This window comes from Phacochoerus africanus, chromosome 7, assembly GCF_016906955.1.
Source record: "Phacochoerus africanus isolate WHEZ1 chromosome 7, ROS_Pafr_v1, whole genome shotgun sequence".
Lineage (NCBI taxonomy): Eukaryota > Metazoa > Chordata > Mammalia > Artiodactyla > Suidae > Phacochoerus > Phacochoerus africanus.
Genome location: NC_062550.1, coordinates 69,455,109 through 69,480,403, shown reverse-complemented (window position 1 = coordinate 69,480,403; position 25,295 = coordinate 69,455,109). Strand labels below are relative to the sequence as shown.

At 47.2% G+C, this 25,295-nt stretch overlaps 1 protein-coding gene across 1 annotated transcript in view; it reads left to right on the top strand.

Annotated features, from left to right (window-relative positions):
* GALNT8 (polypeptide N-acetylgalactosaminyltransferase 8) overlaps window positions 1-3,960 on the top strand; it is a 37,617-nt gene extending 33,657 nt beyond the window's left edge. The window contains exon 11 of the mRNA XM_047787780.1: window positions 3,141-3,960. Within this exon, the coding sequence (XP_047643736.1) occupies window positions 3,141-3,284 (144 nt within the window). The 3' untranslated portion in view covers window positions 3,285-3,960. The remainder of the gene's footprint in view (window positions 1-3,140) is intronic.
* The last annotated feature ends 21,335 nt before the right edge of the window (window positions 3,961-25,295 follow it).

Below are 25,295 nucleotides of genomic sequence, written 5' to 3'. Positions count from 1 at the left end.
TAGTATTTTATTTATTCAGATTTATTTTTACTAAGATATAATTGACATATTATTAGTTTCGGGTACACGACATACTATACATAATTTTGTGTTTATTGCAAAATGGTCACCGTGATAAGTCTAGTTATCATCCACCACCATACATAATTACAGTTTTTTTCCTTGTGGCAAGAACTTTTAAAATCTCTTCTTATCAACTTTATAGGGAATTTTATAATTCAGTCAGTGAATTCCCTTGAACATTATAGATTGAATAAATTTAATGCAATAATTTCTTCCTTTTTTTTTTGTCTTTTTAGGGCTGTACCCTCAGTGTATGGAAGTTGCCAGGCTAGGGGTCAAATCAGAGCTGCAGCTGCCAGCCTACACCATAGCCACAGCAATGCCACTTCCAAGCCACGTCTGCAATCTATACCACTACTCCTGGCAATGCTGGATCCTTAACCTACTAAGCGGGGCCAGGGATGGAACCCACATCCTCATGGATACTAGTCAGATTTATTTCTGCTGCGCCACAACAGGAACTCCCAAGCGTAGCAAGTACTTTACAATAGTAAATATAAACAGAATCTTTCGCAATTATTGTGTTTGATTCTCTTCACATCTATTTTTTATCCTAAATCTGGGGATTACAGCTACTACGTATGCTAAAGAAATAATGATGACATCCTAAACATTCTGAAGGTTTCCTTGCCAAGAGAATTTTGGAAAATCACTTTCTCAGCAGGCTGACATGGATGACAGAACACAGATTTGGGGGTGTTCCCTTGTGGCTACAGATTTTGCAGCTGGTTAAGGATTCAGTGTTGTCACTGCTGTGGCTCAGGTTCGATCCCTGGCCTTGGAACTTCTGCATGCCATGGTGTGGCCAAAAAGAAAAAAAAAAAAAATTACAGATTTTGGCTGGTGTGAGCTCTGATGCTGAAGGACATTGGGGGACATTTTGCCTACCACTCTGATGGCCAGGCTGGGTCCCTTTTTATGATCACCATGCCAAGAATTCCAAAAGTGAAAGAGAGAGAAAACCATGTCAGTCATGCTGCATGACCTGATTTCAAGTCAGGTTTGGGTCAGGTCATGCCGCTTAACCCTTCCATAGCCATCTCATCTCTTGGGACCACAGTTCTTTCAGGTGTGAAAATGATGTTTGAGGGCACGTTGCCCCCCCCCCCCCCCCCCCCGTTTGTGTCCTATTTTCTTTGTTGACACAACCCACACATTGGCTGAATGTTGGTTGGAAAAGGATGGAAGACTTAAGGAGCTTTTTTTCTGCCTTGAACATCAGGACATTTGGATATATTTAAAGTCAGTAGAAAGGGAATCTGCCAAGAGGGAGAAATCAGAGAAGGATGTCAGACAGGAAGAGTGTTTCTCCGGCATCGAGGCTGGCTGGGCTCCGAGCCCAAGGCTGACAGTAGAGATAGAGGCGGGGCAGCTCTTTTGAGACGGCCACCCCCACCCCGAGCAGCACCCTGAGATTGCTCATGGCATTTGGAAGGGGGCTCAGTTGGCTGGAAGCGCAGTCTTCTTGACAAAGGGAAAAATCAAGGCATGTAGTGGAGGGAGCCTCAAGGGCTGGGTGGAGGGATAAAGCGTGTTAAACAGGCCTGGAAGAGTAGCCCCAAGGAGTAAGCCAAGTTCTGAGGCCAGACTGCTCTAGGCACTTACTTTGGGGCCAGGCGTTCTCCGTCAAGTGGACTCTTTCCACAAGTGTTCTGTGGCCTGGAGTTAGGGGCCCAGAGAAAGGAGCCGGGGGAGTGATGGGGGAAGTTCAAGAACCAGAGCCAGTCCTGATGACTGATGCTGGGTGGGGGCACCCAGGGAGGTAGGGAAGTGACAGTAGAGGGAGTCCAGTGTGGCAGGGGGCAGGTGAAACTGGGGGTGGGGGAGCAGTTTGTGATCGGCAGAGATGAGAGGCAGGCAGGTGAGGGTCAGAGAGGGAGCAGAGCATTTGGATGTAAAGTGGCGGCCCTGCTGGCATTGAGAAAACACGGAGTGGGTCATTGAGGTGGCAGCGAGATGTGGGCTTCTCATCTGACATCCAAATGGATGCCGTGAGCTCTGAGGGTTAAGGGAACTCTGCCCAGGCACTAGTGTAGATCCTGCAAAGGGATGGAGAGGGCTGTGGGGAGGGAAGAACGAGGAGAAGCGGACAGGACCAGGTCAGAGGGCATGACCTACAGGGTCAAGATGAGCAGATGGGGAGCAGAGAGGGTCGGGGTTTGGAGGCGGCGCAAGGGAGCACAGAGAAGGATGCCCTCCTTCCCTCGTCCCTGTTAGGATGGGGAGAGGCAGGGGAGAACTAGGCTCTATTGTACATCTTGCATGTCAGACATAGAGCCCGAGAAATATTCACCCCAACGTTTACCCGATAATAACTCTAGACACGTTTTATAGGTGAGGAAATGGAGATTTAAAGAAGTTAGGTAACTTGCCCAAAACTCTCTGTTCATAGTGGAGCAGGGATCTAACCCTGACAATTTGATTTTTTTTTTTTTTTTTTGCTGCACCTGCATCACATATAAGTTCCCAGGCCAGAGATTGAACCCATGCCACAGCAGTGACAATGCTGGATCTTTAACCAGCTGTGCCACAGGGGAACTTCCAACTCTTCGACTTTAATGCCCTTAATGTTCCCAGTAGGAACCCTTGGTGACACGCTCACAACAGGGGAGGTGGGAACCGCCCCCCAGAGAAAACAGGTGGAGAAAATAGGCTGAGATTCCTGAACGGGCCTCCGCTCCAGCCCTACTGCACAGCCTCGCCAAGGGAGGGAGGCGGGGTCCTGCTGGGTTTCACGGGCTCAGGGGTGAAGACGTGGAAAGGAGGGTCGAGTAGACAAGGACCAGGGTACTCCAAGCTGCATCCTCCCTTGCCGGAGGTGCTGACCCGAGGCGACTCTCTCAGGAGAGGTGGGTGATCGCTTAGGAGCCCAGCACAGCATTGCTTACTCCTGGCTCAGTGGTGACTTCGCTGTGGGGCCAGGAGAGGAAGCCCTGGATGGTCCCTCTCTGTGTTCGGCTCTGTTTCTCCTCCAGAGCATCAGGCTCGCGTCTGAGCATTGCCGGGAGGGTGGGAGCTGGGGTTGTGAGGCACCACCAGGGGCTTTCGGTACCTTACCTCTTTCTCTTCCCATCCAGGGAAGAGCCGTCATAAACAGAGCCACCAAGCGATGTCTGGAGATAAAGAAGGCCTCTCTAGATGGCTACCTGCTTGTCCTCCAGACCTGCACTGCCCAGGTGTGGACAATACAGTATACTGTCCGAAACTGGGGGTCAAGCTAATGTCCAGCGAGCCTCAGGGAGCCTGGCTTCTTGACACCGGAATGGCTTATACATGCAACGCTGCTCAGCTGGGGGAGGGGGAGAGAAAGAGTGTGTGTGTGTGTGTGTGTGTGTGTGTGTGTGTGTGTACTGCAACTTCAGCCAGGACTCTCCCGAAACGTGCAGCAAATAGACAAGTAATCTTAAAAACAAATCCCTCCATTCACCCCCCCCTCCCCAGCGGTTTTCTTTGGGTTACTCCCTCTCTCCCATACCAGGGATTCGGAGGCCGAGGGAGGAGAAGACATCTGACTAGCCAGCCCCGCTCTGCCCAGGCTGTGAGGAAGGTGGGAAAATCCAAGTTCCTCTGGGTCTTTCTCGAAGGAGCTTAGAGCATCTAACAGATTTGATTACCTGTTTCCTTCTAAATCCCTGAAAACTATGGGGAAAACGAGGCTTGAAACAGAGAGGCATTGCTTACTGGGGCACGAAGAAGGGATTGTAGGCAAATGCTGAATCAGGGGTCCTTTCTGCTGCCCACTGGCTACATCCTTTCCTGTAGGTGGTGAGTTAGGGGGATGTAATGTCAAGGGTTGCCAGTTTTGGCCAGGTCTTGGAGATTGGTGGGAGTGGGCGTTAAGTTGGGAGAAGAAGGGAGTTCCCATCGTGGCGCAGTGGAAATAAATCCGACTAGGACCCATGAGGTTGCAGGTTCGATCCCTGGCCCCGCTCAGTGGCTTAAGGATCTGGCATAGCTGAGAGTTGTGGTGTAGGTCAAAGACACGGCTTGGATCTGGTGTTGCTGTGGCTGTGGTGTAGGCTGGCAGCTCTAACTCCAATTAGACCCCTAGCCTGGGAACCTCCATGTGCCACAGGTATGGCCCTAAAAAATAAAAATAATAATAAAAAAGGAACAGGTTAAACAAATGTATAACTTCTAGGAGTTCCTGTTGTGGCTCAGGAGGTTAAGAACCCAACTAGTACCCATAAGGACACGGGTTTGGCCCCGCTCTGTGGGTTAAGTATCCAATGTTGCTGTGGCTGTGGTGTAGGCCAAAGCTGAAGCTCCAGTTCAACCCCTAGCCCAGGAACTTCCATATTCTGCAGTTGTGGCCCTAAAAAGAAAAACAAAACAAAAACAAACAAATGTATGATTTCTAGCTTATGCTCAGTATATTGAAGGGAAAAATGTAGTTCATAGCCAAATTTAAAAAAAAGTATATGTCCAATATTCTTTTTTTTTTTTTGGTCTTTTTGCCTTTTCTAGGGCTGTTCCCGCTGCATATGGAGGTTCCCAGGCTAGGGGTCGAATCGGAGGTGTAGCCACCGGCCTACATCAGAGCCACAGCAACGCAGGATCTGAGCCATGTCTGTGAACTACATACACCACAGCTCATGGCAACGCTGGATCTTTAACCCACTGAGCAAGGCCAGGGATCGAACCCGCAACCTCATGGTTCCTAGTTGGATTTGCTAACCACTGAGCCATGATGGGAACTCCTCTTTTTTATCTTTAAAAAATTTTTTTTATTAAAAAAATTTTTTTTGCCACATCTGCAACATGTGGCAGTTCCCAGGCAGGGATCAAACCCATGCCACAGCAGCCACCCAGTCCACTGCAGTGACAATGCCAGATCCTTAACTCGATGTACCACAAGGGAACTCCAAAGATACAGTATTCTTTTTTTTTTTTTTTTTTGCTTTTAAGGGCTGGACCTGTGGCATATGGAAGTCCTATGGCCTATACCACAGCCACAGACAGGCCAGATCTGAACCTCATCTGTGACCTACACCACAGTTTAGCTTAATATTCTTAAACAGGTGAAAAAAATGTTTAACCTCAGTCAAATGCAAATCGAAACTGTCCTGAGGTCATTTTCACCTAACTTGGTGAAAATGAAGGCGTGTGATGGCACATTGGTTGGCAGGGCTGTGGGAAATGGGCAGCCTCATACTTTGATAGGAAGGGATGCAAACTGGTACAATCCTTTTGGAGGACTATGTGGTAATATCTAAAAATACCATCAGTGCCTTTCTTATTTGTGCCAGTAATTCCACCCCTAGGAATTTACAGCTCCAAACACACAAAAAAAATCCTTATATATGAAATAATTCTTTGCGGTCTGGCTTGTAATTGTGAAATGTTGGAAGCAAACCACATGCTCAGACATCAGAATGTGGTCAAGTACATCCACCCCGTGGGGCACTAGGCAGCTGTAAAAAGAATGAGGACCATTTTTTGAAACTGCTGTGGAGTGATTTCCGGCATAAAAGGGGGAAAAAAATAGCATCGAATGTACATGCTTTTTAGGTAAGATATAAGGAGGAAATATATATCCGTTCATTTCTGCAAAATGAAACAACAAGCTAGAAACTAATGAGATTGGTTACCAGAGGGTGGTGCAGGTTGGGAATAGGGTGGGAAGGACTGGGTGTAGGAACAGGATGGAAGATGCATGGCAAGGGAGTGACACTTCTCAGAATATATGTTTTTCCCTATAATTTAAACTTTTAATTTTTTTATTTCTTTTTCTTTTTCTTTTTTATTTTTTTGGCTGTGCCTGCAGCATATAGAAGTTCCTGGGCAGGGATCCAGCGCAAGCCACAGCTGCGAACTGAGACACAGCAGTGAGGACACCAGATCCTTAACCTACTGAGCCACCAGGGAACTCCCTATAATTTAGATTTTTAGAACTATGTTATATTTCATATACTTAAAGCACAAATACATAAAACCAATAAGAATCAAGGGAAACCCCAAGTGGAGTACAAATAAAACCAAGTGAACTCAATCATACTTTGCAATTTTAAATGAATACACACACACTCAGTATCTAGCATCCAGATCTTGGCTTATAAATATTTTCCAGTGAAAGGAATTAGGGCTCTCTGGAAAAATAACTGATTCTCGGGCTTGGGAGCTGCAACGTTTTGCTATGTTGGGATATAAAGTACTTCTCAAAGAATGATGGGGACAGGTCACAGACTGCAGCAGCCAGGTTCCAGGGACTCCTACTGGCCAAATCTAGGATTGGGTTTAGTGGCGCATTAAACTAAACAATGGTTTTATTATATAGATGATAAGCCATAGAATAAAATAATCCATGGGTCCATAACAATGAGTGAGTGGATAAATGGACAGATGGACGAATGAATGAATGAGTGTGGAAAAGGAAAAACTCTTTATAGTAGGAAACTAACTAATAATATGTGAAGAATTATGAAATTAGAAAATTATTTGGCAACCCCCATAATTAAAATTGTTTCAGACAAGAATCATCAATGGTTGCTTTTTTTGTTTTGTTTGTTTGTCATCTTTGTAGGGCTGTACCCACAGCATATGGAGGTTCCCAGGCTAGGGGCTGAATCAGAGCTGTAGCTGCTGGCCTACACCGCAGTCACAGCAAAGCAGATCTGAGCCACATCTACAACCTACACCACAGCTCGCGGCAATGCTGGATCCTTAACCCACTGAGAGAGGCCAGGAATCGAACCTGAATCCTCATGGATACTAGTCTGGTTCTTAAGCTGATGAGCCACAAGGGGAACTCCAGTTTTTGTTCTCATTTTAACAAATATAGTTTTGTTTTTTAAATTTTTTGTTTTTTTGTTTGTTTGAAGAATGCAGTGGCTTGATGTGGGATCTCAGTTCCCAGACCAGGGATTGAACCCAGGTTGCAGTGCTGAAAGTGCTGAGTCCTAACCACTAGACCATTAGGGAACTCCCTAATTTTAACAAACATAGTTCTTCTTCTTCTTCTCCTTTTCCTCCTCCTCCTCCCCCTCCCCCTGCCCCCCTCCTTCGTCTTTTTAGGGCCTCACCTGTGGCACATGGAGGTTCCCAGGCTAGGAGCTGTAGCCACCGGCCTACACCACAGCCACAGCAACACCAGATCTGAGCCGTGTCTGCAACCTACACCACAGCTCACAGCCACGCTGGATCCTTAACCCACTGATCGAGGCCAGGGATCGAACCCGCAACCTCATTTTTGAAAAAAACCCTCATTTTCCCTCAGATTTGTTTCTGCTGCGCCATGACAGGAACTCCACGAACATAGTTTTTAACTGCAAACATTGACAAGTGTAGTTTCAAGGAGTAAACCTGTCTCAAGAGATTTCAAGATTTCTACTGTCTTTGGAAGGATAAAAATCACATCTCTCAATGTTGCTAGGTGTCGTTTGGCCTTCTTAACAAAGGCCCGAGGCAGAAACTCAAATTTGTGACCACAAGATAAAAAACAGGTGCCGTCCAAACTTCCACGGATGTAAACAGTTGTGTCGATATCCCTAATATTTCCCTTCTTCCTCGGCAAGTCCTCAGGGTCAGGACTCGTGTTTTCCAAGCACCTTGTCAATCTTCTTTATTCTGTAAAGGTTCTTCATTAACTGCTAAAGAAGGCTGATGGTTTCTGTTTCCAATACGTCTTTCTAGCCAAGGCTAAATGGAAGAAAGTGGGCTTATGCTTTCCTGTTTTCACAGGTGCTTTGTCCCGAGCCTGTCTGCTGTCCCCAGGTCCCGGCTGCTCCCCCCCCACTTCAAGCTCCCTGCTTCCCCTCCCTGCCGGGCCTACAGTGCCTCTTGACTGGTGTTGCCATGTGAGAATTCCCCAGCATTTCTTGGGAAATTTCTGTGTTTTTCCAAATTTCCAATTTCAAGAGAAAACAGTGGAAAAGTTAGGAAAACAGAAAAGGGCTTGATCATTCTCCTGTGAGAATGAAAGCTTCGCAAGGGACAGAGAAGTCCAGGGGAACGTGAGAGCAGGAAACGCTAACACACAGAGTCCAAGGTTAAGGATGATAGTTTCAGAAACCAGCACAGGAGCACGAAAAAGGAAAGCAGGGATGGCCTAATCTGCTGGTCATCTCTAAGCAAGAACCATATGGTACATCTGTGACCTGCCTGTCTCTAATGGTAATTGTTGCAAATAAAAAAATACATTTTATTAATTTATCAATACACTTTTTATGCATTATACAAATCTTACCAATGGGGTTCCAGGAAATAACACATTTTAGAAACAAAATGTATCCTGAAATTAGCAGTTTCAACGTATGATTCTGACTAGTGCTGTTAACTAGTGAACCTCTCACCAGATGATCTGAATGTTACCTTATTTCAATAATACACAGTAATGTTTGCTGGTGTTTTCCAGTGTTCCAATGTGTGCTATAGACTGCAGTTTTTATAAATATGATTAAACTTAATACTTCTTCTTTATGGAGTTCCCATTGTGGCTCAGCGGGTTAAGAACCCGACGTAGTCTCTGTGAGGATGCAAGTTCCATCCCTGGCCTTGCCCAGTGGATTAAGGATCCGGCGTTGCTGTGGCTGTGGTGCAGGTTGCAGATGCAGCTCTGATTTGACCCCTAGCCCTGGAATTTCCATGACCACAGGTGCAGCCACAAAAAGAAAAAAATTTTTTCTCCTTTATTATACAACTTTTTAGATATCCACAGTAATGAGGAAAGAGTATGGATAATTTTAGAAATACTTAAATAACTTAGAACTTGGAGAATTCCTGAAAATCCCTGAGAGTTCTAATTCTTGTTCCTGAATCCCAAAGATAATATCTGTTGGGAACTCTTGGGACTGCTACCTGAGCATTGCTGGAACCTCCAGGGTGTGCTCCCCCCTCCCCAATTTTTTGCCCTGGTTCTCCACGAAGCAAACAAGCAAGCAGACTTTTTTTCAGGATTACCTTTCAAAAAACACTGTCCTTTTTCTATTGATTTTGCCAATTATTAAAGCCACTTCATTGAGGTATGATTGACATGTACATATTAAATGTACACAACTTAAGGAGTTTGAGGAGAAGGATAACCCAGGAAACCATCACCACCGTCAAGGCCAAGGACACCTCCAGCACCTCCCAAGCTTTCCTTTGGCCCTATTATTTATTTATTTTATTTTTGCTTTTTTTTTTTCCTCGGGCCAAGTGTGAGGCATATGCAAGTTCCCAGTCTAAGGCTTTGAATCGGAGCTGCAGCTGGTGGCCTACCCCACAGCCCCGGCAACGCAGGATCACAGTGACATCTGTGGACCACACCACAGCTCACGGCAACACTGGATTCCTCACCCACGGAGTGAGGCCCGAGTCTGAACCCACGTCCTCATGGATACTAGTCAGGTTCCTTACCACTGGGCCACAATGGGAACTCCTTGCTCTATTATTTATTATTGTTATTATTATTATTAGCACACAGACCATACGTTTATCCTCTTAGGAAAGTTTTAGGATAAGCAATTGTTAGCAATAGGCACGAGGCTGTGTAAGAGGGCCCCAGAAGTTATTCATCCCGTGTAGGTAAAACTTGACACGCTTGCACCATCATCTCCCCATTTCCCCCTTCCCAGATCCCCTGGCAACCACCATTCTACTCTCTGACTCTTGTGAATTTGGCTATTTTTCGATTCCACATATAAATGAGATCATACAGCACCTGTCTTTCTAGGACTGGCTTCTTTCACTTTATAGTGTCCTCCAGGTCCATGTTGTCACAAATTTGCCAAGCTTTTAAACATTCCTTTGACAGAGACTGCTGGAAAACTAATTTTGTTGTCGAGGAATATGGGTTACAGTGACAGTGGCAAGCAAAGGAATCTGTGAGTCGCACAAAGCTCTAGCATAATCTGTGGAACCCCTTTCTTCCCAAAGGCCCACCTTCGTGGAGCCCCTTCTCTACCTGCTGGAGTCTGTTGTCACAGATTGGCACAGGGAGCAGGGGAGGGACCCTGGGTTATGTAAGAACCTCTAGGACAGAAGTTCTGCTTTCTAAGCCTGGGTCCTGCCACTCTGATGAGGGCTTCCCTTCCCCAACTGGAGCCAGATGCTGGGTCCTGGGCAGGGCTTCTGCCAAGCCTTGCTTTGCTCTACTGGGCGAGAGCTCTGCACTCCTGGAGTTGCCCAGCATGGCTTAGGGAACAGGCGAGAGAGCCTAAGGGGGCAGAAGAGGGTGGCCACTGCAAGGCCTGTTTGATTGATGGAAGATCTATGGGATGGGTGTGGCTAGCTGGGTACCAGCAGTACCAGCAGTGGCACCTGCATGCCCTAGGACTCAAAGGGAAGCAGATTCTGCAGGGTCCCTGGATGGGGCAAGGTGGGCAGTGGGCTATTGTCATCTCCAGTAACTGCTACTGGAGGCCCCTGAGGGAACCCTGGCAGGTAGTGAAAGGCTGATAGCTAAGCCCCAGGGTCGGCCAGGCGTGGATGGCTGAGAAAGAGCAAGGAGATGGGGCCTCATCTGTGGCTGCCATGCCCTTATTCCCTTCCCTGCAGGAGGGCTCTGGCTTTCGTACTGTGCCTGAGGTTTCCCAACCTCCATCCTCAGATGTTAGGACCCGGCAGGAACTCAGCTCCAGGGGACAGGCCCGGGCTCTTTTTTTTTTTTTTTTTTTGTCTTTTTGTGACATATGGAAGTTCCCAGGCTAGGGGTCTAATCAGAGCTATAGCCGCTGAGCCAGGCCAGAATGAAACCCACAACATCGTGGTTCCTAGTCGGATTCATTTCTGCTGCACCGCGATGGGAACTCCAGCCCCAGGTTCTGTTGACCAGTAGCAAGCCTACTCGTGTGCATCTTTCTGTTCAGTCTGGAAGGAGCAATAATGGGAGGGGGGGCACTCTTTAGTCATGAAATGCTTTGCCCAATGAAGCTTTAATCATGCTCAGGCTGTTTTCTGGGGATGATTCTTTGGCTCCTACCCCAGCTCTTAAGACACCGAAGAGAGCTCTGCAAGGGACACTCATCTTTCTCCCTTGAACCCTTGGGGATCAGGGAAGACTTCTTAAAGCTCTAGTAAGAAACACTTTTAGAAAGTGAAGGCGTCTCTTCTACATCACCCTACCCGTGTGAACTCCTTGTAGCTAAGTTCTCTTAGAGAGAGAGAGAGAGAGGATTCAGTAATCCTGGGTACTATCCAGAGCCTGGGCAGAAGCAGATCCACTGATTTTGATCAGAATTACTCTCCAAATGAGAATCAGTGGCCAACATAGCAGAACTTTGGCCATCTTTTTAATTTTTTTAGTTTTTTGCTTTGTATGGCTGCACCTGAGGCATATGGAGGTTCTCGGGGCTAGGGGTTGAATCAGAGCTGTAGCTGCCGGCCTGCACCACAGCCACAGCAACACCAGATCCTAGCCGCATCTGTGACCTACACCGCAGCTCACGGCAACGGGGCCGGGTCCTTAACCACTGAGTGAGGCCAGGGATCGAACCTGCATCCTCATGGATACTAATCAGGTTCATTTTTGCTGAGCCACAACGGCAACTCCACCTTTGACCATTTGGAGATTTTCCAAACATCTTGCTTGTGCACCGGGGTTTGAAAAAAATAAAAGCAGTCCAGGACCAGTTCTATCCAGAAGGCAAGGAAGGGGGGGGGGTGGTTCTTAAATGAGCAGCCAAGGCCCCTGGGGGAGGGTGGCTTGGGCAGTTGGGCCTCTTTGGGCACATAGACCAGCTGGCCGGTCCCCAGCTGAGTGCTGTGTGGTAGAATCAACAGACAACAGTTCTGAGATCCAGCTTGCCCTTCCCCAGGCTGAGTGGTCTGGCAAACCCAGGAGGGGGAGACTTCATCTCAGACATGCTTTGAATAAGAGCACCCAGTGCCGATCTTTGCCAGGACTCTTGCCTGTCTCCATTCCATCCTTAGGTCCTTTTGGCTCCAGAGGAGGTCAAAGGTTCCTGCTTTTCTTGGCCCGAGACCTCAGAGAAAGAGAGAGATTTCTAAGAGTCTTTTCATTGTGGGCTCCTGGTTACTGGAACTTGAAAATCTGGCCGTGAATGCTTATTCCAGGCCAACTGTTGGCCCCGATGTTATAACAAGGATCAACTTCTACCCTCCACCCCTTCCGAGTCAAGTATGGAAAAACTCCACTTGGCAGCACTTTCCCCTGAAATAGCAGCAGGCAGTGAGACAAGTTTAAAAAGAGAAAACTTTAGAGTGAATTGGGGATTCTCTTGTACGCTTATTTGTAAAAGTAACCCCTTCAATCTGTCATCAGTCCTGATATTTGCGATTATAAATGGCTTCTAGATGGGGAATGCAAGTCAGCTCTGAAGCCACAGCTGGAATTTTAAAAAACAGAAACAAAAACACAAAACCAACAGTGTATTAAAAGTACTGGTGCAGCTGGTTCAAGATGGCAGCACAGGAAGGTGCTGAACCCACCTCCTCCCTCGGACGCACGGAATCTAGAGCTATGCAGGAACAATTTCTTCTTAGAAAACCCCCAGAGGTTGGCTGAGTGACAACATCACACTGGGCAAACAAGAAAACCACATCGAGGTGAGGACACAATTCATACACAAACCCCACCTTGGTGCCCATCTCACAACCAGGAAGCAACTTGGAACCTGGACCTTCTCCCTGAGAAGCCAGGGGTTTAGACCCCACACTGGGCACCCCATTGTATGGGACTTAGCGAATGGAGAGAGATGAGCCCTCAAAACTTGGCTTTTGGAGTTCCTGTCATGGCTCAGTGGTTAATGAACCTGACTAGCATCCATGAGGATGTGGGTTCGATCCGTGGCCTTGCTCAGTGGGTTGAGGATCTGGTGTTGCCGTGAGCTGTGGTGCAGATTGCAGATGTGGCTCGGATCCCTCGTTGCTGTGACTGTGGTGTAGGCTGGCGGCTACAGCTCCGATTCGACCCCTAGCCTGGGAACCTGCATGTGCCAAGGATGCAGGCCAAAAAATAAAAAAAAAAAAAAGACAAAAATGATGGGTCTTTTTTTTGACCTCTCCCAGATGAGAGATTGAACCCAGGTTATAGCAGTGACCAGAGCCACAACACTGACAACCCACTAAGCCACAAGAGAATTCCTAATCCCCAACCCACTGAGCCACAAGAGAACTCCTGAGTAGTGGGTCTTAAAGGGCTCCCACACTTAGTCTTGCCCATCCCAGGGCCCAGCGTGGTCAGCATATCACACCCAGATTTAAGGGAAGGAGGGTCTCCTGCTTATATTAAAGTGTTGACTGGGGAAGCCAGCCTCTAATTTAACACCCCATCTAGGAGCCGTCTGAAACAGTCTCTGGGGTGCAGACTGGTGGGTGCCATCTTCTGCTCTCCCCTTGCTGTGCTCTGAGCACCCGTGTCTCCTGGACAGGAGCTTTTGCACACATCTGTGCCCCAGTTTTTGTGGCTATCACCTAGGGCATGCCTCTTGATCCCCTGGCTTTGGAGGCTAGGGGACTGTGATCATGGGTGTCACCTAGGAGTTCTCTTGTGGTGCAGTGGGTTAAAGATCTCGAGTTGTCACTGCTGTGGTGCAGGTTCGATCTCTGGCCCAGAAATTTCCACATGTCACAGGTGTAGCCAAAAGAAAAAGAAAAAAAATCCGTGTCACCCAGAAAGGCACTCACACCCATGCTGGGCACCCTGATTTTTGTAGCTGCTGCCAGGGGACTTCTCTACATCACCTGGCTCCGTGAGCAGTGGGACTTACACTCGTGGGTCCCACAGGACAGTAACCAATGGAGAAAGAGTTCTTAAACAGCTGCCATCCCCACAGCCCAGGAAGCGGCAATAGACCCAGGAGCTCAGAGGCCTATTAGCTTATTATAACTGCAGCCGGAGGAGCAGCCTTCTAATCAAACATACACCTAAGGGCTGGCTATAATCCTTTCCTGAGATCTTGGGAGGTGGCACTGTTTTTACACTCACCCTGCTATTCTCCAGAGGCCAGGATTGACCTGGATAAGAGATTTCCGTGCATCTGGAGCCTTGGGGTTTTTTGGCCTGGAGTCCTGGATTTTGCAGTTGCCACCCAGGGGCCACCCCTTGACCACCTGGCTCTGGTGGCCTGGGGGCTTGTGTTCTGGGGTCCCGTGGGGCTGTGGCAATTGGAGAGATGGTTTTTAGCAGGTTACTATACCCAGGACACTGCAGAGACTGTGGACTAAGGCATATGCCCTGGTATTTCTGTGAAGGAGGCCTGTTTTCTTGTCCTGGAGCTTTGGCCTGAGGGGCAGGCTTCAGATCTGATGCACAGTTAGAAGCCTATGGAGCTACACTCAAGGAATAGAGGCTGTGGGTGTCACCTTGGTGCTCTCCCTCTGCTTTGCCACAGGTGAAGAGAGTATGTACTTTCATGTGAAGCCCTGATATCTGTGACGCCACTCAGGGGACACCTGCAGATCACCTGGCCTAATGGCCAGTGGAGCTTATGGCTGTGGTCCCAGAGGACCGTATATATTGGCTGTTACACATTTAAAAGCCAATGCTCGAGGGTCTGGCTCTCAGTCAGCTTGAATCTAGGTGGTGATTGGGAGCCTCCTCTTTGGGATGTGGACAGGTCTTGGCATATCCTCAACTACTGGGAGCGATTAGAAATATAATAGGCTGCTCAGACAAGCATGGAGGCTTAAGGGACAAGCAGGATCTGAGACAGGGCAGAATGAAAAGTTTCATCTCTTACATGAGGCCACTTCTTTAAGACTGGAAGAGGTGATAGTTTCATGTACTGTACTGAAACCAACACAGAGTAAGCCAAATGAAGAAATAGAGGAATATGTTCCAAATGAAAGAACAAGATAAAACCTCAGGAAAAAAAAAACTTAATAAAATGGAGACAAATAATTTATCTGGTAAAGAGTTCAAAGTAATGGTCATAAATATTCTCACTAAACTGGGGAGAAGAATGGATGAACACAATGAAAACTTCAACAAAGAGATGGAAAATATAAGGAAGTACCAAAAAGAAGTCGCAGAGTTGAAGAATTCAATAATGGAACTGGGAAATACACTCTAGGGATTCAAAAGCAGACTACATGAAGAAGAGGAAAGGGTCAGTGAATGTGAAGCCCAGGCAGTGGAACTCATTCAATCAGAGCAGCAAAAAGAAAAAAGAAGGATAAAAAGTGAAAATAGCTTGAAGGACTTAATGAGACCAAAAGAAAGCTGGAGTAGCTACACTTACATCAGAAAAGATAGACTTTAAAACAATAAGGGACAATGAAGGACATTGCATAGTGACAAAGGGGTAAATCCAACAAGAAGGCAGAACATTTGTAAATATTTATGCACCCAACACAGAAGCAAATCCAAAGGGAGAAATAGAAAATAACAATAGGGGATTTTTAATACCCCACTTGTATCAATTGATGGATCACGATGGAAAATTCAGCCTTAAAGATGCATTAGATCAGAGGGACTTAACAGATATTTACAGAATGTTCCATCACAAAGCAACAGAATACACATCCTTCTTAAGTGCACAGGGAACATTTCTTAAGATAGATAATATGTTTGGTTACAAAACAAGTCTTAATCAATTTAAGAGGATTGAAATCATATCAAACATTTTTTTTCTGACCACAGCAGTATGAAACTAGAAATCAGTTACTCAAGGTAAACTGGAAAATTCACAAACATGTGGAGATTAAACAACATGCTGAACAACCAATGGGTCAAAGAAGAAATCAAAAGAGAAATAAAAAATATTTTGAGAAACACGAAAGTTGGAGATGTTACATACCAAAATTTATGGGATGCAGCAAAAGTAGTTCTAAGAGGGAAGTTCATAGTGATACAGATCTACTTCAAGAAAGACGACAATTCCCACACAACCTAACTCTATACCTCAAGCAACTAGAAAAAGAAGAAAAAAGCCCCAAGTTAGTAGAAGGCAGAATATAAAGTTTAGTGCGGAAATAAATAAAACAGAAACCAAAAGACAACAGCAAAGGTCAAAGAAACTAAGAGCTTCTTTGAAAAGATACACAAAATTGATAAATCTTTAGCTAGACTCACCAAGAAAAAAAAAAAAAGAGAGAACTCAAATAAATAAGAGATGAAAAAGGAGGTGTGATAACTGACACCACAGAAATATGAAGGTTCATAAGGGGCTCCATGAAAATGATACGCTGACAAATTGACAACCTAGAAGAAATGGATAAATTCATATGTATAATGGACCTCAAGCACATTATGCTGTGTGACATAAGTCAGACAGAGACAAATCCTGTAGGATCTCTCTCTTATATGTAGAATCCACATGTATCTAAAATATAATAAAATATAGTAATATATAGTATATAATCTATATAACCTATAAAATATAAATACATATAAAACTAAGGTTAAAGTAGAGATTGGTGGTTGCCAGAACAGGGGGTGGGGAGGGGAGGGGAAATTTGTTTTTATTTTAGTTTAAATAAATCAAATAATAACAAAAAGACCCATAGCCAGAGATGGAGAGAGAGTTTAATTAAGTCCATGAGTCAGAGGATGGATAAGCCAAGGTAAATACGCTCCCTGCAGAGCTGGCTTCGGGCACTGGGCTCTGCTCACCCTGAGAGGGAGCGTTTCCTTTCCTCTGGCTGGGAAGGGATGTAGTTTTTCTCCTGAGAGGCTTGTCCTCACAGAAGGACACTCTATTTCCTTCCTTTTAGACATGCACTCTCCTGCCTCCTAGGAAAGGGTCAGGGAAAAGCTGCAAAGGGCCATTTGAATTCCTTTCTGTCACTCCATCTGAGACCCTGTAGATGCTAGAGGCGTGGTCTAGATTCTCCAAGGTCATGCAAACTTAGTCCTGCTTCTTTAGGATTTCTTTTTTCCTTCTTTTTGGGGCTGCACCTGCAGCATATGGAAGTTCCCAGGCTAGGAATCCAGTTGGAGCTGCAGCTGCCGGCCTGCTCCACAGCCACAGCAACACCAGATCTCACCACATCTGCGACGGACACCACCGCTTGTGGCAATGCGGATCCTTAACCCACTGAGCCAGGCCAAGGATCCAACCTGCATCCTTATGGACACTAGTTCTAACTCGGTGGCCACAACGGGAACTCCTGCTTCTTTAGGATGTTATGGTTTTCACCGACTTTCCCAGCCCTTCCCCTTTCAGGCCCAACCTTCAGTTCTACTTATCTGACGCTGGGTGGAATCATCTTGACGGATGCACAGAAGGAAGCAGGTCCACAGGGACCGGGGCCGGGGGCGGGGTGGGGGGGGTGCTAAGGGAGTGGGCGGGGCTGTGATCTGGCCTCCAGGTCTGCCTCAGGCTCGGAAGCCCTCTGAGAAAGGTGGGCTTGGAGGAGGGGAGTGAGGCGAGGGGGACTTTTCCTGTCCCAGAGCCTGGCATGGCCGTGGAGATGTGGAACTGGGAACAAAAAGGGCCAAAAATGAATTTGCCTGGACCGGGCATGTAAGGGCAGAAAAAATCTGGGCACGTTCCCTGGGGGAGAGACAGTGTGGGCCTGTGAGGAACATAGCAGCCAACAGAAATACGTCCTCCGTGGAGCCTTCTCCCTCAGCAATTGCTTAGAGAAGTGAATGAAAAATACTCAGGTTTTATTTTTCCTGGTAAACATTTCTAAAACACATAAAGGCAAAACCAAACAAACAAATTGAAAAGGCTGCATCATCTTACCACTTTGAGTCGTAATGACACACTTCTCCTTACTTCCTTCTTTAGGGCCACACCCAGGGCATGTGGAAGTTCCCAGGCTAGGGGTTGAATCAGAGCTGCAGCTGCCAGTCTACACCACAGCCACAGCCGTGAAGGATCCAAGCCGCGTCTTCAGCCTGCACCACAGCTCACGGCAACGCCTGATCCTTAACCCACTGAGCGAGGCCAGGGATCGAACCTGCATCCTCATGGATCCTAGTCAGGTTCGTTAACCTCTGAGCCACGAATGGACGCCTCCTTATTTCCTTCTCATCTTTTTTTCTCTTTGAATCTAGGTGTCTGAATATATTTATATGTTTTATTAGGGCTGTACATTATACACCGTTGTAGCTGGATTTTTTAAAATTTAGTGTTTTACTCCCCAAATCCAGCATGTTTCACTGGTTCATTATTTTTGGATATAGAGGAGTCATCTGCTCAAAGAAGTTTCTAGCGTAGGCTTTAGAAGATGACTCTGTAGGAGAGATCATTTTGGACACAAGTTTTGGGTGGAACAGAGCGCTCCCTGGGCTAACCAGGCCAGCACAAGGGCTGCTGTTTTGAGAAGGAGGAAGGCAGAGCAGGGCGTGTTGGGAAAAGAGTTCCCTGCTCCCAGATGCAGTGGGAGGGAGCTGCAATCATGGGGTCTGCGTCTCCCTGAAGGGCCTTCCTTCAAGTTGACATTTATTGAGTGACTGCTAGATACTGAGCATTGAGGTGGGTGCAAATACTATTTGGCAGCCTCCAAACAGCCTGACCAAACAAGCATTATGTTATCCACACTTCCCACAGGCAGACACTAAGGCTCTCAGAGATGAATGGTCACGGTCACGCAACTGGTGGGTAACTGCATGAGGATTACAGCTTGGGTTTCCAAGAGCGTAGCAGGATAGAAATGCAGGCTTTGGAAGAAACAAAATCGTGAATTTAAAACACAGTGGTCCTTCAAACTATCAAAGTGACACATATTTATTGCGGAAAGCTTGCCAATAATCTTTCTTTTCTCTGGCACCTGGATTGGGGAAGTCTCTGCTCCTCTGATTTTCTCTGTTGGGATCTTATATTCATTCATTCAACAAACATTTACTTTTCAGTTACCACGTATTAGTCACTGATAAGTGAAATAAATCAATGGATAAGATTTAGCCCCTGGAATTTTTCCTTGTGGCTCAGTGGGTTAACATGATGCAAATTTGATCTCTCGCCTCGCTCACTGGGTTAAGGATCCAGCGTTGCAGCAAGCTGTGCTGTAGATCACAGATGCAGCTCAGATCTGGCATTGCTGTGGCTGTGGCTGTGGCTGTGGCTGTCGCTGGGAGCTGTAGCTCCGATTCGACTCCTAGCCCAGGAATTTCCATATGCCTCAGGTGCAGTTGTAAAAAGAAATTAAGGGAAAAAAAAAAGATTTAGCCCCCACTTTTAAGAAATAGACAGGGCAGTGAGCTGAGGACAAGCTCCACATGCACACTGTAACACCTGTAATGGTTACTGCCGTCGAGATCTGGACCAGGGCTGAGGAGAGGGCTGTGGAAGGAGGATTACACATGTTTGGTGACAGTCAAGGAAGATTTCGGCATGAAGGTGGTATCTCCCACTCTGAGCTTTGGTTGTTTCATCTGTTAAACGAGGGATGTGGACAAGAGTGATTTGCAGCCTTGGCATTCTGTGATTCTCATCCCCTATCTACTGCAGGCTTGTCACCAAGGACAGCTCTTTCCCATATGGAGGAAACCACATGTACGTTTCACACGTGTTTCTGGGCAGTGTGAGCAGAGCCCACACTAAATGGCTGCCTTCAAAGTCCCTCTCCTATGGTGGTCCCATCGGCACCTCTCTGTTGGGCAAGGAGAGATCTGGTCTCAGATTCATCTGGGTTCAGCTCCCTTCCCTCTTTTATTTTTTATTATTTTTATTTACTTACTGATTTCTTCTTCTTTTTTTTTTTTTTTGTCTTTTTGCCATTTCTTGGGCTTCTCCCAAGGCATATGGAAGTTCCCAGGCTAGGGGTCTAATTGGAGCTGTAGCTGCCAGCCACAGCCACAGCAACGCGGGATCCGAGCTGCGTCTGCAACCTACACCACAGCTCATGGCAACGCTGGATCCTTAACCCACTGAGCAAGGGCAGGGATCAAACCTGCAACCTCATTGTTTCTAGTTGGATTTGTTAACCACTGTGCCACGATGGGAACTCCTTATTCATTTATTTTTAGGGCTGCTCCTGCAGTGTATGGAAATTCCCAGGCTAGGGGTCGAACCCGAGCTGCAGCTGCGGGCCTCCTTCACAGCCACAGCCATGTGGGTTCTGAGCTGTGTCTGTGACCTATGCCACAGCTCATGGCAATGCCAGATACTTAACCCACTGATCAAGGCCAGGGGTTGAACTTGCATCCTCATGGATATTAGTTGGGTTTGTAACCTGCTGAGCCACGATGGAAACTCCTCCCTTCCCACTTATAGCTCTTTCCCTCTTTCCCTGCTTTCAGGGGTCTTTCAGGAGCAGGTCATGACTTGCTCTACCCCCCACCCTCTACATTTCCTGGATGGAGGGTATTTGTTCTGATTCATCTCTGCATTGCCCCAGATCTTAGCACAACACCTTGTGCACAGAAGATGATCCATTAATGTAGGGAATGAACAGAAGTTTTCTCTTTGGGAACTTGGTGTGCAGTTTGAAAGTGCCTGCCTATTTCTCCCCTGGTCTGTGCAACAAATAAGCACCAACAGTGGCTGAAAACAACATAAATATATTATCTCAAGGCTCTGGAGGTCAAAAGTCTGAAAGGGGTCTTACTGGGTGAAAATCAGGGTGTCAGCAGGGCCGTGTTTCTCTCTGGAAGTTCTTGAGGGAAATTCCTTCCTTTCTGTTCATTTTGTTTTGTTTTCTGTTTTTCTTTTTGTACTTCCCAGCTTATAGAGGTTGCCTGCATTCCTGGGCTTGTGGCTGCTTCCCTCCTTCAAAGTTGGTGGTGGCTGGTCAGATCTTTCTCATGTTGCGTCACTGCACTGCTGACTATTCTGCCATCTTTAAAGGACCCTTGCAATGACCTTGCCTCTGGATACTCCAGGATCTTCCCTTTTTTTTTTTTTTTTTTTGCTATTTTAAGGTCAGACCCACCGCATATGGAGGTTTCCAGACTAAGGGTCAAATCAGAGCTGTAGCCACCGGCCTATGTCACAGCAACAGAGGATCCGAGCTGCATCTGCAACCTAACCTTAACGCTGGATCCTTAACCCACTGAGTGAGGCCAGGGATAGAACCCACACGCTCATGGATCCTAGTCAGGTTTGTTAACTACTGAGCCATGTAGGGAACTCCCAGGATCTTCGATATTAAGTCAGTTGATCAGCAAACTGAATTCCATTTTGCAGTGTAACATTTCACAATGACAGGTTACAAGGATCAGGATGTGGGAACCTTTGCAGGGGCCATTATTCTACCTTCTGTGGTGCCAGATGACTTATCTTCAGGATCCCACTTATTCAGCCATCTACCCTGCACTCATTCACATTTGTGGTGCTCTCACTTTCTTCCAAGTGCAACACAGGGTGCATGGTGCATAGTCTGATAAGAGGCAAGGACAAACAATTGCAAGACCATCTGACAACCCTTAATGTGGGGGTGCCAAGAGGGATGTGGGGTTCAGAGCAGGGGCCTCATCCTAGCCTGGAGAAAGAGAGGGTCCCTGGCCTGAGCTTGAAGGGGGCTGAGCCTGAGGATGGGGGAACCATGCAGAGAGAACGGCATTGGCAAAGACTTGGGCAGCATGGGAGTTAAGAGTCGAAATTGCTGAAGCAGAAGGTGTGTTCCCCACGCTCCTCCTGTGCTGTCCTTAAGGAAGGGAGTTTAAGCTGGAAAATAAGTGTGAACAGATCATGGTGGATCTTGTGGCCATTTATGGTGCTGGACCTTGTGCAGTAGCCACCACTAAGCCACCAGAGGATGAGAGGAGCACTGGTGGGCTAATGCCATGCATAGTGACTTTCCAAGGATTCTTCCTTCCATATGTGGGCTTCCTTCTTCCCAGAGACCATGAGTGGTCTGCCCTTTTCTAAAATTAGCACAGCACAGCCATTTCATATTCTAGTTGCTAACCTCCCTGGGCTAACATTGGTGCCTGCCATTTGCTAAGACTGCTTTGAGGTCCTCAAAGGTGACTTTGCAGAATCTCTTTCCATATTATGCCCAGATATGTCCCTGATTACCTCCCTGATTTCAGTCCCTCCCCTAGAGCCAGCTTCATTATGGTCCTAATTAGGACAGCACCAATGAGCTATAAACGCATCTGCATGGAATGATCGCTTGTCTCAGCAGATTTGTTGCTTCTTTAAAGGCAGTAGCAGCAGTGGTGATGAAACAGCATGGTGGAGTGGCAAAAGCCCTGGTTTTAGTCAGAAAATCTGTTTGTGAATCCCACTCTGCCATTTAATAGCATTTGACCTTGAGGAAGTCACAGAAATTCAGCCATAATTCAATTACATAATCTATAGGATGGGGGAAGTAGTAGCCGGGGCAGGCTCTCTGCTGTCACCCAAATCATAGTAGTTTAACACTACGAAAGTTTGTGTTTTACTCATACAACAGCAGTCCCTGGTCAGGAGGCTTTTCTGCATAGCTCTCCTCCACCGTGTGACTCAGGGACTCAGGATACCTCCCCCTTATGGCTCCCTCATTCCCCTCCATCCTGCAGTCATCAGAGAGCTCCCTATTTGGCCAAAAGGTGACAAAAGGAGAGAGAATCCAGCTTTATGGGCCAGGCCATGAAGTGACCCACATCCCCTTCACCCACATCCCACTGGGCAGAACCCAGTCACATGACTGCATCCACCTAATGGCAAGGGAAGCTGGGAAATGTGGTCCAGCTTTGTGCCCAAGACAACAAGGAAACATTTACCCACACCTGGCCAGTCTTTCCAACTATCTGACTGTAAGGATAAAATTGTTTCTAGAGTTAGATCAGATGGGTGAATGTCAAGGCTGAGAATAGTGCCTTGTACATGTCAGGATTGAATGTAGGTTTTTGTGCCTTGGAAAGAATGCCCTAAAGACAAGCGCTCTAGGAAGGAAACATAAATTGCGGGCTGTGAGAGCCGTCCTCCGACATGGTTGCTTTAGAGTGTATCAGGAAACGAGATCCAGTAAGAAACAGTCCATTAGTAGCTATAAAATGTACTTCAAAAGCAAAGAGTCCATTAGCCTCACCATCCTCAGGACCAGCCGTGGTCTGCCAGGAGGTGCTGATCCTGCCGGACGGTAGCAGAATCCCTAGCCTTCCCCATCTTCCTTTGCTGCTTCTTTGCCAACTACTTTTCCAACCCCTGCCCCCCCCCCATCCCCAACTCACACAACTTCCCCTCATGGATGGTGGTAACCAGAGCTGACTCAGGAGTGAGAAGGGGACAGAGATGGCTTAAGTTGTACAAGATAATTTAGAGAAATAAATAAGGCAATGTAGGTTATCAAAAGGAGAATTACATGGCATTTGGCCTGGGAGAAAAGTCCAGATGAATTCCAACACTTGTGCAAGGGAGTGTGCAAATAACCTGACCTGAAAGCAGAGGGAACAAACGCTCATGGGAACGTCTTGTAATGAAGGAAGACGTTGTCTCTCCTAAGGGTGGGGACCCCAACATCTTTCTGATCCTCTCCAAGTTCCCTGTCCCTCTCTGCCTCCGCCTCCTGCTGGGAACTTAATTAGGCGTGGAAGACATTCCATTCCCCTTCCTGCATGTTTCAGGGCCGGTGATTTTTTTAGAACAGTATTTATTTTTTTTAAGACATCATAGGAAGATTATTTCTTCTCCCCTCCACCAGTTCAAGCCCTACCTTGGAAGAAACAAAAACAAAACAGCAAGAAGAAACTGTTAAGCGATGTGCACTGCTTTCAGAGCCATCCCGGGGACAGAGCCATCTGCATTAAGTGTCCGGTTGTGGAGAAGCTGCAATAGGTTTGGTCATGAACTCTGTGATCTGAAGGCGGGCAGGGAGGGCTGGCTGGGAGGGGACTTGAATGGTGGCTTGGGAAGCAAGTCCTTCTCTAAAGGTGCCCAAGAAAGGGTCAGCCAAAGAGAGCTGCCGACCCGTGTGCGGGAGGCCTAGGGGACGGGCTACAGAGAGCGATGAATGGGAGCCATTTGAAAGAAAGGATGTGACAAATTAAAGCGCAATAATGACTGTGGCTCAGGACTCAGAGCTTTTATCCAGCCTCGAGCTATTCTTGCTCTGCGTGGGGGAGGGAGGGCTGTAGGCTGCTTCGTCTTCTGAGTAAGGATGTGAAAATGAAGAGGAGCCTGGTCTGAGGCTGCGGGGAGAGACAGCAGTTGAGTGCGTGGCCCAGGAGCCAGAGGAAAAGGAGCGGAAGAAAGAGCCTGGTGGTGAGTACAGAGAATCTAGGACACAGGATCCTGGTGCGGGAGCCCCCTGGGCTCTGGTTGCAGAAGGGAGAAGGGTGAGGACCAATGGAGACGCTGGGTAGAGAGGAGCTCCGTTTGCCCTTCCCGTCGACTATGTGGCTTTTCCTTGTGGTCGATCTCCTTTGGGAAGAGGGTTGCAGTGTGCGTTGGTAAAAAACCTGGGTTTGACTTCCAGCTCCACTGCGTGTCAACTTGGTGAACTTGGAGAAGTCTGTTCATCTCTGAGCTTCAGAGAACACGGAGGATTAAAAGAATAACACATGTAAAACCCCGCAGCGCCCAGCTCACAGCAATCATTTGTCACAGTCAACTGACGCTGTGAAAAAATAGCTTCGTTTGATCAAGGGGATGACTAGACATCTGGGAAAAGCAACCAAGACCATGTCATAGAGCTGTCCTCATGTAAATGCAAACTGATGGCAATTTTTTCATGAGTGTCTCCCCTGTGTGGAGTCCGAAGACCTGGCTCCTGGCCATGGTGCCACCATAAGCTGTGGGACCCGCAGGCAGCTGGAGGGAGCCTTCCAGGAGCAGGTCCTTGAGTTAGAAACTGAGATGATGCTGAGGGTGGGGTCTGTGCACCGGGTTCCCTGCGGGTCCATCAGGCAAACTGGAGATACCTCGCGAGAAGCAAGAGTCCAGGCAAACGTGAGGGACCACAGGTGGGTGATCCCCAGAAGTGGAGGCTGGGGTAACCAGGGAGGGAGAGGAGGAGGCGAGGAAGGGGCTGAGAGTGAGAGAGAAAGGGCTAGAAACTCTGAGGCAGTAGAGGGAGGAATAGAGATTACCACTAGGTTGGTGGGAAGATCAGGGTCAGAACCAGGAAGAACCAAAGTCCAGGAACAAGAGCGAAGGCAGGATTCACAGGACAGCTTCTTCCCTACTAGGAACTCTGAGCTACATGAGCTTCAGCCATCGGGGTCATGGGGGTTGAAAGTGTGATGATGGAAATAAGTAACATTTATTGAGTTAGTTATTTGACAAATCTTTTTTTTTTTTTGTCTTTTGTCTTCTTAGGGCCACATCTGTGGCACATGGAGGTTCCCAGGCTAGGGGTCAAATCAGAGCTACAGCTGCCGGCCCACACCACAGCCACAGCGATATCAAATCTGAGCTGCTGGTGTAGGTTGCCATGAGCTGTGGTGTAGGTTGCAGATGCAGCTCGGATTTGACATTGCTGTGGCTGTGATGTAGGCTGGCAGGTATAGCTCCAATTCGACCCCTAGCCTG